The sequence below is a fragment of the Atta colombica genome, unplaced genomic scaffold, assembly GCF_001594045.1.
Source record: "Atta colombica isolate Treedump-2 unplaced genomic scaffold, Acol1.0 scaffold142, whole genome shotgun sequence".
Taxonomy (NCBI): Eukaryota; Metazoa; Arthropoda; class Insecta; order Hymenoptera; family Formicidae; genus Atta; species Atta colombica.
The window spans coordinates 137883-150004 of record NW_017259231.1 but is presented as its reverse complement, the minus strand read 5'-3'; the positions used below and the strand labels follow the sequence as shown (position 1 = coordinate 150004).

Below are 12122 nucleotides of genomic sequence, written 5' to 3'. Positions count from 1 at the left end.
TTATAATATATATCATTATAATATATATATATATCATTTTTTTTATTTGCGTTTATGTTATATATTATTACTCAATGAATACTGTAAACGTTGAATAAAACTTTGATAATTGATCTGACACGTAAACATCTTGTTTGTTTCTGAGAAAGTATATCATAGTTGTGTAATTCCTAATTGGAAGAGAAAGCTAGAGTAGATTACCATTTTCAAGCTCGAAATTCCAGTTTTTTTCAATCTAGATTCGCACCAACTTAATTATCTCTACTATGCGGACTTTTTCAAACCCACGCATTCAATTTAAAAGTAATTCTAACGATTCCGGCTTGTATGCAGGTAACTTTTTAATCCTAACCGACTAATTTACTACCAAAATTTATATATATAGTGGAGAGAAGCGATATTCAGTTTATAATTGATGTCAAACTTTGATCTTTGAATTTTTGAAACATCAGTAAAAAATTTTCGACAGAAAGCTATCAGCACGTTTTATATAATTTCATACATATCCTTGAATTTCGAATTTAATTAGTCGACATTTCTCTCATAAGTCTTTCTAAGACATGTCTTTTCTACTTCGTATTTTTGTATTACACACACTTCTTTCATTTTTAAAACTTCTATAGATTAGGAGCTAATGATCCATAGCGCACTTCATCAAACTTATTGGCACATATAAAAATTAGAAAACTGCTTGTAAGGAGCATTTAAGGTAAATGTTGAATGGTTTAAATCATTTATTGTAAGAATCGATATACTGCAAAATAACATAGTTGAGAAATCAATTAATTTTGGTCAATATGTTGCTAGCACAACATGCCGCCTATACACATTACACTAAAATATTATATCTTTATTTACATTTATTATTTATAATTTAGTTTATGTTTTTTTTTAAACCTCAACGCTTGATAGAATCAAATCCCGTCTATGATTTTATAAATCCGAATCGAATTTTTCAATTTTGTTTTTCAAAGATGTTCTTTTTTGATCTGTGACTTTTTTCCCAAAGTGCGCGATACTATCATTCGTATTGTCTACGAAGAGTTATGAAAAAGATCTACTCTGATAGAACACTTTAAACGTGCTATTGTGAAGTTAGTTGCTCTAAATGAATAAAGGGATCGAACGAGAAAATAGATTGGAGAACCGGAATAACTGGAAATGAAACAATTTTTACCTTCGTGTCACGGCAGAGACCAACTGAGTATTCAATTAAAATGACTTTCGAGGCTTTCCGCAGCCATTTTCTCGCGCCTACCTCATCTATTTCGTGTCGCGTTAATAGTTCTCTCGAAAATATTCTCGAGGATACTCGGTTGACCTAAAAACCGCGGTCGTAATTTAAACCCCGTCCGCAGAAGACACGCGATAAGTAGCTCCCGGGTTTACCTTAGAATCGACATGGGAGAAATAAAATAAATTTTGTCGCTAGAAACGAGATCCTGAAAATGGCATAAAATCGCAGCGACTACTTCCAGCGGCACGATCGCAATTTCAGAAGCTTCGACTAAATCGCGAATAATAACATTCATAAGAAGGAAATAAGAGTCTCGGAAATGCACGATAGATTCAAAATGCCTCGAAAAGATTTCACACTTTTGAATATCTGCTTGTTTCTAAATTTCTAGATAAAAAAAATAATAAAATAACGCATCCAATATATTTTGAAAAAAATATTGTTTATGTAATAAAGTTTATATAATATGATAGTATCGTAAGATATTTGGAAAGAATTTGCTAGAAACGCGACACAGTCACGTGTAACTCTATCTCAGCGACATTTATTTCTGCCTTTCTTCCATTTCTTTCCTTTTTCCTTTCATCAGTTTTCCTACCTTTCGGAGAAAAGGAGAAAAGGAAAGGAAAACAGAATGGCGAGCAAAAAGGATGTCTCTAAGATAATGGAAATTCTTCGGACGCACGAAGATGACAATCGAGGTTCCTCTTTCACCAATTCCGATTACTATCTGCTTACATTCTCTCTTGAACAATATCCGCTGCGGTTATCGAAGTAGTTCTGAAATATAAGTGGCTAGGAGCACTTTGACAGCCACGTAATACATGCAAACAAAAAAATAATGAGAGTAAGAACGTAAAATTTATATAAATATGTTCTGATAAATTTAATGTAGATAATTGATAAGTAATCAGAAAAATTTGTCCAAATATAGAAGAGAAAGAGAGTTTTATTATTTATTAAATTTATTAAATTAAAAGAAAAGATTGTATATTAATTTTTTTCAGATAGCTATTATAAACATAATTAAAAAAAGTCTAGATTTAGGAGACAAATAAAAAAGTAAAAAAATAATCTAAATAAAATTTGATGTACTAGATACTGATAATATAACACAAATACAGTTTTTTACTTTGTCGTTTATTAGTGTTGAATATTTTTAGAAAACGAATGTGCCAAAGGCTATAAATCATGATAACTTTTAATTATTTTTATAATTTGAGAAAGTTATGCATTATATGCAATTTATTCAAAATTATCTATAACCGTAGTTACAGCACTGCGCTTTGTTTGTGGTTTGCGAAATTCAATTTGTCGACGTATCGCTTTAATACGTTACCTGCCGGTGGTTGACACAACGCGGGCGACATAACATTGTGTTAGTCCTCGGGCGACATGCTGGTTAGTGTGTTAACACTTTGGTGAACATTATATGACGTTCGTAGCATAACGTAATAAGCGTCATTACAAACGGTCAGAATTATAAATGATCATAATTGACACGTGTAATTCTGAAATCATGAAAAACAGCTTGTAAAACAAATTGATTTTCCTATTTACTTTATTGAGTTGTTAATCTTTAATAGAATTTTGAAGAATTTAACACCAAAGTGATTTCCTTCTTTTAAGAACGTGACAAAATGAATTTTACCATAAAGCGTGCGAAGAATTTGAGAAAATTAAATTTAGATCAGTCTTTTCAAACTTGTAAGAAAGTGGGTTAACTGCGCGATTATGATCTCCGATAGTACTTGAATCTTCCTACTGCAAACGCATCTCTCCGAACGTAGAGTTTATAAGATGGAATTTTCAGAGCGTCGCACATACAAAAGATACATTATTGTATATCTGTTGGCCGTCGATCGTTGGTCGACTCTGCACTGAGTACATATGTATGAAGGAGTTGTATTTATTACTGAGATTAGATTTATTGCAGCGTAATTTATATATTTCACTTCTCTTGTTACTGTCGGACTTTCCACATCGCGAAATAACCTCATGTTTCGTGAAATGAGTCGCCTAGGACGGACAGTATTTCCCACTATTAGATGTTTTTAATTTAAATCGGTAGCAAATGTATACTATATGTATACAGTGACAATAGGTTTTTCTCGTCTGAACGTTTACTTCTTGGCTCATATTTTCCTGCATTGAGGAAAATGTTTAGTTAAAAATGCACAAACCAAAAGATTCTGATTATATCTATCAGAATTCCGATTATCTCAACTAGAATTTTAGTAGAATTAATTATAAAATTTTTTAGTAATTTATAATTAGAAAATTTTCTATTTTCTATTTAGTTAAAATCTATACTGAAATTCTAGTTGAGATAATCAAAATTCTGATTAATTTAATCAGAAACTTCTGGTTCTGATTAATTTTCAATCAAATCATTTTTCTTACAATTAGTGTGAGAGAGCCAGGATTAAAGTAGTGACTTTCGGTTCTCAGATAGTTTGGCATACGTCGGCATCAGTAAAGCTCTACTTTTCTTCTTCAGTAATTAATAAGTGTCTCATTTTGTATGCTCCAATTCAAATTAATGAAATTTTATTAGATGAGTACAAATCGATATCGACCGATGCTTTGACAGCCATCCGAAATGCGCCTCATTATTCCGGTAAGTCTGTGCGCTTGTTATCTTAAGGACTATATTCTGACAGCCTCTGCCTCAGAAGAAGGTTGAACGAGTTTATTTCCGCTCTATTTGTAAACCACGGAGCTATCCTGTTTCATAATCCAATTTTTGTGCAAGATACAACAAAAAATCTGACACAATTTCCAGATAAAACAGTATAAACATGATACATTGAAACATAAAATTTATCTCATCGAGAAAAAATTAACTTTGAAGCTGAAAAATCTCATTAAGAACGTCTGTCGTGGTTTTATAAACATTGTGATAAAAATATGCGGCCGATAAAAAGAAGCGCAAGATGAAAAAGATTTTAATTAAAATATGTTCAATACACTTCCGCATCATTCAATATGCTTAATTTCCGCATCGAGACTTGCTATGATCTCTTCTTTTAGAAGCACAAAATCAAATTTAATCATGTCTGCAGTGAGCGTCCAGATGCTCAAGTTTCGCACAAATAACGTTATAATATATCGAATAAAGACCCACGTTCATCTATTACAACAAAATAAGCAAATTTGTCTGAAACACGTGTAAATTGCGCAAGGTGATGCAATGTACATTGGCAATAAATCATTTGCTATCGCAATATTAATCATTGCTGACACAAAATAAATAAACCATTTTTATTCCGGGTCTATTTTATTAATATTTTAATGGAGGGTAAAAGTGAAATATATGTAAATTTAATCGATTTAATTTTATTTTAAATTCGTACTATAATTTATAACAAAAATGTGAAATAAAATTCTACTGATAATTAAATACTTCCGATCATAAATTATAATTCTGCAAACGATGAATTGTGTCTGAATTATAGAAGGAATAAAATTATGAAAATTATATTGTAAAGTATATGCATACGTTCTCATACATCATTTTTCAAAGCCGCAAAAGCAAAGTTATCGAATATCCTGCAGGATCACTGAATGAATAATGAATGTTGCATTGTGAGTTTGCTACTGCAAATATCATTAAGTGCTGAGGTAAGATAGCGAAGTTTCGACTTTGTTTCTCCACGGGTGAATCTATCATGAAGGAATACCAATACTGACGTGCGTTCGACAACTTTAATTACTTCTCTCGTTTAGCTGTATATTTTGGAGAGAAACAAAATGAGATAGAAAGAAAAAAAATTGATATTCATCGAATTTTTTAAAATAGAAAAGTCATCCTAATTAATTATGTATCTGATAAAATGTACTTTGCGGAAAATTTCACGTGCGGAATTTTCAAGTGCAATTGAATTTTTCAAATAGAAGTTACGCGTTTCAACGATTACGATTTGTTGCAATTTTTCTCGATTTCTTTCTCGTCGAGAGCCCTCAAGAAGCCTTGCCAAGCTTACAACGACCACTCCACTTTATATCAGTTTATCACGTACTCGCCATTTACCTTCCAGGGATTTAACTTTTTAGATCTACTTTCTGTATCGCGCTTTTTCCCCATTCTTCTTTCTACTGTCATGTGGTTTTTCCAAAAAAAAATATATCCGCAGCACAATCGTTTTAAAAATGTAACTTTTACAAACAAATTTTTAACGTCAAAGCAATTCTTAATGTCAAAACTAAAAAAATTCTACGTTAAACGACTTGGTTGAATATTTTTAACGTAATAAGGTGACGTGAGACAAATTCTGTACTGCAAAAACTCGAGACGATCAAGAGAAATTCACCGCGGCACTTTGTCTCCATAATGATTTTGCGTCGCTCCCTGACCGTAAAACTTTCCGAATACTTCCTTGCACGTACTTCTCCGCACCTGTATTCTTTTTATTATTTTTATCGGATGACAAGCTTCCAGCCACAGAGGAAAAGGATTTACAAGAGATACGCCGCGGCTCACCACTTACAGACAAAAATTGCCTCTCGTTCCGATAACGGAACTTAAGTGGTTACATGAGTAAATCTCCTTTACTAAAGTTCCTGAATCACCGAAGTTGCTGCGATCGACTGGTAGCAACATATAAACTGATAGCCCATAAAAAACACTTCTACTTTTAATGATCTTAATCTTAAGTGATTGTATCGCACAGAAACGATTTGATCCTCTTGATCCTCGAACTTGGCAATAGCCTTTTGCCACGAGAGAAAAAAAAATTATTTTGATATCCCTCTATATTGTCTCTTCCGAGTTTGTCGAAGAAGTCACAGCACACATTCGAAAAAAACGAGAAATATAATAATATTTCCATAAATGGAAAAACGGGGACGACTCTAATTGAGTTGTGTCATAAACGTGGCTGTCACGTCTTTAAAATCTCACTCATGTGCTCTCTTAAAAGTTTTCCTCTGGACGTAAGGTACACAAACCAATGTTTTCGCTCAAATATTTGCCCGGCTTTAACGTCGTTCCTTCAACAGAGATTCATATATATCCCGAATCTACTGAAATCTTCCTCGGGATTGTATTTCTCATGAAAAACCGCGCGATATTTTACCACTGCAAATTGCACTTACTTATTAACACATTGGATCGTGTGACACGATAAGAACAAAAAGGAGCAATTTCTATTTTGTTGTCAAAATAAATACTAAAACATGAGTTAACATATCAAAGAGATTTTTCTACGCCTAACAAGCTAAAATATTTTAATTGTAAAATCGTGCGTGCATGAACAGCTCACCTGGAAAATGGTGACCTTCTTCAGCACCGTGAGGTTCACGTGCAACGCCAACTCGGTCTTGAGCTTGTCCGGAAGTAGACCGAGAGCGGTATTGATGTCACCCCCGCCCTGTATCCGGCCGCGCGACCAGCTGTAGTCGTACCATCTAAGCACCCGTCGTTTCATACCACCCGGCACCTTGTGATGTCTCATGTAGGTCTTGGCGCCATCCAGAAGCCTTTCAAATTCAAGACGGTTCGCATTCCTGTTTGTGATGACGTTGCCAACTTGCCCGACGATTGTCGCGAATATGAAAACGCCAATCAAGTAGCTGACTATCGTGAATACATATCTGCAAATCAAGAAAGAAGAACCGATCAATTCGAGAGGGATGTGATCAACGTTCTCCGTTTATGGACGAAAGAGCGGGCCCGAAGCTTTCCTTCTCTTTCTTTTATTTTCTCCGTTCTTTCTTACTTGTCTTCCTCCTCTCTCTCTCTCTCTCTCCCTTTTCTTTCTTTCCTCTCTCTCTCTCTCTCTCTCTCTCTCTCAGATTACACTCTTCTACTCTCTCCTTTTCATCCTCTCAATCATATGCACTCACTGACATGTACAGCCACACATACACTCACATACACACTGCATACGAACAACCGCAGACATCTGCTCTCGTACCCTCTATTTGATCTCTTTGCCAATTCGCAAAACGGAAAGAACGGTGATGGAACGTGTACTTTGCATTCAGCTGCAGAACCATTCATTGATATTCTGACTGAATGATTGCTGAATCAATGAATAGTCAAGTGTCATTATAGATCGTTAAAATTCCCATGATTCTTAAACTAGAATCTTAACGAACTCAGAACTTAAAATTCGTTCCTGACACAACTTGTTAATAGTTAACCGAGCGTTTAGACATTATAAACAACGCATATTTAATCTCTTAGATAATATCTCAAAAATTTCGCAATCAATAGATTAATCCAACATCGTAGAACTCTGAATCTTTAAAACTTTGTAATAATTTTAAGTTTGCAAAGATTTTAAAGAAAATATACGTATTCATATTCCTGGCATAAATTTTATATTCTTTTATATTCTTTTTAATGGATTTTAGCCAAGTTTCATTAGATTGGATTTAGACTAGTTTCATTGATAATTCATGATTAAAAGTAATAGACTTTTAACAAATCTATAACTACGGGAAGAAGAAAACAGACGGAATTTTCAAAAAATCTCACATTTTATTCAAGTTGAAAATTTACGAGATTTAAAGCTGTGGTTAAACCAACGTTCCGGGATTTCGGAACCATTATATTTTTTATCGTAATGATACCTGTCTGATCTTTCTGACCGACATGCTCGCAACGATAGTTCTCTTTGCCCTGTTTATCTACATTTCGCGATTCACCGTACTTCAAAAAGTATTCTTGCCTCTTTTCGTGTATCGACACAACTGGCATACACATACAGATACAGATACGTATATGGAAACATACACACATAAGCACGCTTTTTCCTTCACAGCCTCAAACCGACTCGGTTTTCTAAAAAAACATCCTTTCGCTCTTCTTCCTTCTATTCCTTCCGGCACAAAATTCTCTCGCTTCCGCCGACCTCGAACTTTTCTCCTTTCAGTATTTCTTTCATACATTCATTCCCTGTGATGGTCTCTCTCTCTACCCAACGTGCAAAGCCAAGAGCGATGTTCTACATCTTCTCTCATTGATTAATTGATACTCGAACTACTCTCCCTTTTATTCAAACATCAATAATTTCTTTTTAATATTTTAAAACAGAAATAATTAATATAGATATATATAAATATATACATTTACGCTGATTGATTATGTAAATATTTTTTCAGGTTATAAAATAAAATTAATATTTACTAATTAGCTAGTTTATAGAAAAATTCGAAAAAATTAAATCGCTCGTATTGTTCTGATTAAATACTTTTTCGTGATGAATTATGACGTGATTGACATCGCTTATTCCTAGATTGCTTCATTTTTTGCTTTAGATTAGTTTTTACTTCCGTCATTTATCACAGTTCAACGCCCTCATTCATGTTAAAATGTTCATTCGATCTTTTCGCTTTCCTAATCTAATTGCTTAATCAAGCTATTTTTTTACACATTGACGTTCTCACAATATGTTTTTCTTTTTTATTAAATCGAATACGAATCATTTATTTGCTCATTTTCGATAATTTTCATTCCATCGATACGAACGTCTTTGAAACAAATTGCGATTGAAAAATCACATCAGTGTGCGAATTCTAAAATTTTAATTGCGAAATTTTAATTAATGAATGTGTTTTTTATTCTAAATAAAATATTCCAATTATATATTAACTAAGTTAGTATATAATTGGAATACTTTATTAAATTAAAAAATATATTATGGACAAGCGGATGAACACAAAAATAGTGAGACACCAGCAGAACTGCTAAAGCCTCCCAGAAAACGAAATGATTAGAAATTATGAATTACAGAGAAATGAAACAATAAAAGCGTATCTTGTCTAATAAACACAATAGAGAAGACAAGAATGCTTAAAGTATAAATGTAAGATATAAATAGAATAGTAAAGAATTATTATACAAAATAAATAGAGACAAGTCAAATAAACAAAATTTTTACAGAACATACGAAGATAGTTAAAATATAATATATTCTGTAAATAATTATATAAATAAACAATAAAAATAATGTTGAAATATATACGGTTAAGATGATACGAACTTCGCGATAGCATTAATTAATTAATTCAGTACTCCTTGTAATTTAATTTTAAATGCAATGTCTAGTTTCGTCGTACAGTCAAACTTAAAGATCCGAAATAGCGCGAGTAAATTAACATGTGATCCAAAGAGACACACGCCATAATCTAGACAATTGTGCGGAAATGCGGCGAGCTCAGCAAACACTATAACTATTGAGAATTGAGAGCGGAAGTGACCCTCCCTAGGGAAACCCTCAGGGCTACGAGTTCGCAGTCGAATCGTGAGAATGCAATTTGCGATTCGTTCGACATTACTCGAGGTAAAGCGAGATCAAATTTGACCGGCTAAAATGAGATTCCAACCGATCGTTTTCTCACCGTCTAGAGAGTTCTGCAGACAAATCGACTTTCCTGCAAGTGCAGAATACCCATCAGATCATTAAACAATCTTGCTGCCAGGCTACAAGTCAAGTAACCGGAAAGACGTTAGAAGTATTTAAATCAAAAAGTCTGCGATCTCCGAAGTTATAATTTGTTTCTCACATGAGGACGAAAACAACTTTGGGATCGTTCGTTGTTAGTAGATAAGATAAACGAAGACCAATTAGTAGACAATTAGTGAACACAATTATTATTGAATAAAATGACAAAAATGTTAAGTATTATACTTCTAATAATATATATAACTATAAGTAAATTCATTGTTTATAAAAATTTAATAAGATGAATTTATTTAGAATTATACATACTATTAAAAGCTAAATATTTAACATTTTTATTACTTCTTTCAATTGGGTCATTAACTTCAATTGGGTACATTTATACTTCATATCTCGATGGGACTTATTTTTTCCTAATCCACGCGCGGTGGAAAATTACTTATACTATTTTATATAAGACAAGTTAATGAAATATAGATGACAAAATAAAGAGAAAATTTTTTTATAAGATTATAAATTTTTTAATAAATGCAAATTAATATCTTGAAAATTTTACTTTGATATATATTCGGTAAATATAGTTCTCATGCATATTCTTGTCTTAGAATTTAGTCCTTGTCTTAGAATTTAGTACATGTATAATGTTTCTCATGTACAGATTATGTTCCTGTTGAAGCGACAAAGGAGCGCGTGTATACTGTACAAGCACCGTGTAGATCGTACAAACTTGTTTCGACAGTACAAGTTCCGCAAAAGGCTCTTGCAATTTCTCGATCGCTTAGGTTAGCATGCCAACAGCTTATGAGCTCTATAACTTCGTTCATCGCCATCGTTTTAATTGGTGAAACCCACTGCCAGCTTTAAAACCAAACAGAAAGAGAGAGAGAGAGAGAGAGAGAGAGAGAGAGAGAGAGAGAGAGATCTTAGTCCGACGAGCTCTGCTTTCGCAAAATCCCTTTCAGCGTGAACGTATTGGTAATCCCCGATATTTTAATCAAGCAAGCAAAGTAATCTTGCAGGTTCTCATTTCATTGAATCGTCTCGTAAAATGTATTCAAAGAATCCAAGAATGAGGGTGATCCCTTAACTCACTCCTTGAAAATGTTCCTCGCGGTATGCGTCCGAGGGAGAATTTTAATTCTTGGGAAATTAGTTTTCATCGGCCGATGACAAATCCCATCCGCGCCTTTCTAATTTATTTCTCACTTCAAGATCACTAATAATCGTTTAGTAAAAAAAGAAATACAAATAGATTGACGATATAATACTATTATATATAAAATGGTTTGGATATGATAGAAAAAATTTTGTACTATTGCTTTTTAAAATTAAACAGTATTATCATTCGATAGAAAGAATGATTAAGTAGGTACGTGAAATCGAATAGACTTTTCAAGTTAAACAGTTTTATTGAGACTTTTAAATCGAGTTTCTCACAGTGCCATCGTGTTTGGGTGTCAGAGTAATTAATCTACTGCTAAGAAGAACGATAATTTGCGCGACAATGTCTCGCTAAGTTCGTTTTTCATTGTTGCATTAAAGTCATTGATAATGCTGCGCTCGATACTTTATTATTACTTTCGAAAGCGCGTAAAGAATATATTAAAAACTGAAATTATACTGAAAGAGCGAGATCAGTTAGAAAAGAATAAATATATCCTTTTATTCTCATAACTATGTTATACCATTGGAATGTTAAACAATATTAAATTAAAATCGTTATAATTTCTTGTAAAATTATCTGCTCAAGAAAAGATAAATTAATAAATATTATAATAATTCTTTCTTTTTTCTCTATTTCGCATGTAAGAAAAATTAATGTCCTTTCTTATAATTTATTATAATCTACTTTAGTTTACTGGTTTATTTGCTCATTATAAAATATTATTACAATGATTTTTTCCCAACTTTAATATCTTATACAATAATTCTAAATATTTATAAGAATATTCTCTATTAAAACCGATATAAAATTCTCTCATTTTACATCAGAATATTTTCAGAATCCATAATTTTGTTTGACATAGCAGAAGAAAACGAAATTGGGAATGGTCGTTTTGAATAATATCGAAATTTTTACGCTTTATATAATTTATGTGTCAAAGATTCGTAAATTTCGACATTATCATCATTCGAAGTTTTTCGCATATTAATTTATAGAGTGGAAAATTCGTGCTTGATATTTGGTCATGTTATTGCTGATCGATAAATCAGTCCGTGATCGATGCGCAAGTTGCTATTACATGACGGATATACGGTAATTCCGTTAAATCAAGGTTTGCTCCGCTCCATTGAGCTGAAAACGGATATTGTATCGAATATCCATTTATTGCGGTATTAAGTGTGGCACATATGATTATTTAAAGTCACACTAATCACAATTACACGGAAAATGATTAATATTGCAATGTATATCGATCTCGCGTACATTAATCGTAATTATCGATTATGTTACATTGCGCTGTTGATATCGC

At 32.7% G+C, this 12122-nt stretch overlaps 1 protein-coding gene across 1 annotated transcript in view; it reads right to left on the bottom strand.

Moving 5' to 3' along the window:
* Positions 1-12122, bottom strand: part of LOC108685003 — a 122728-nt gene that overhangs the window by 8940 nt on the left and 101666 nt on the right. The window contains exon 6 of the mRNA XM_018189595.1: positions 6502-6832. Within this exon, the coding sequence (XP_018045084.1) occupies positions 6502-6832 (331 nt within the window). The remainder of the gene's footprint in view (positions 1-6501; positions 6833-12122) is intronic.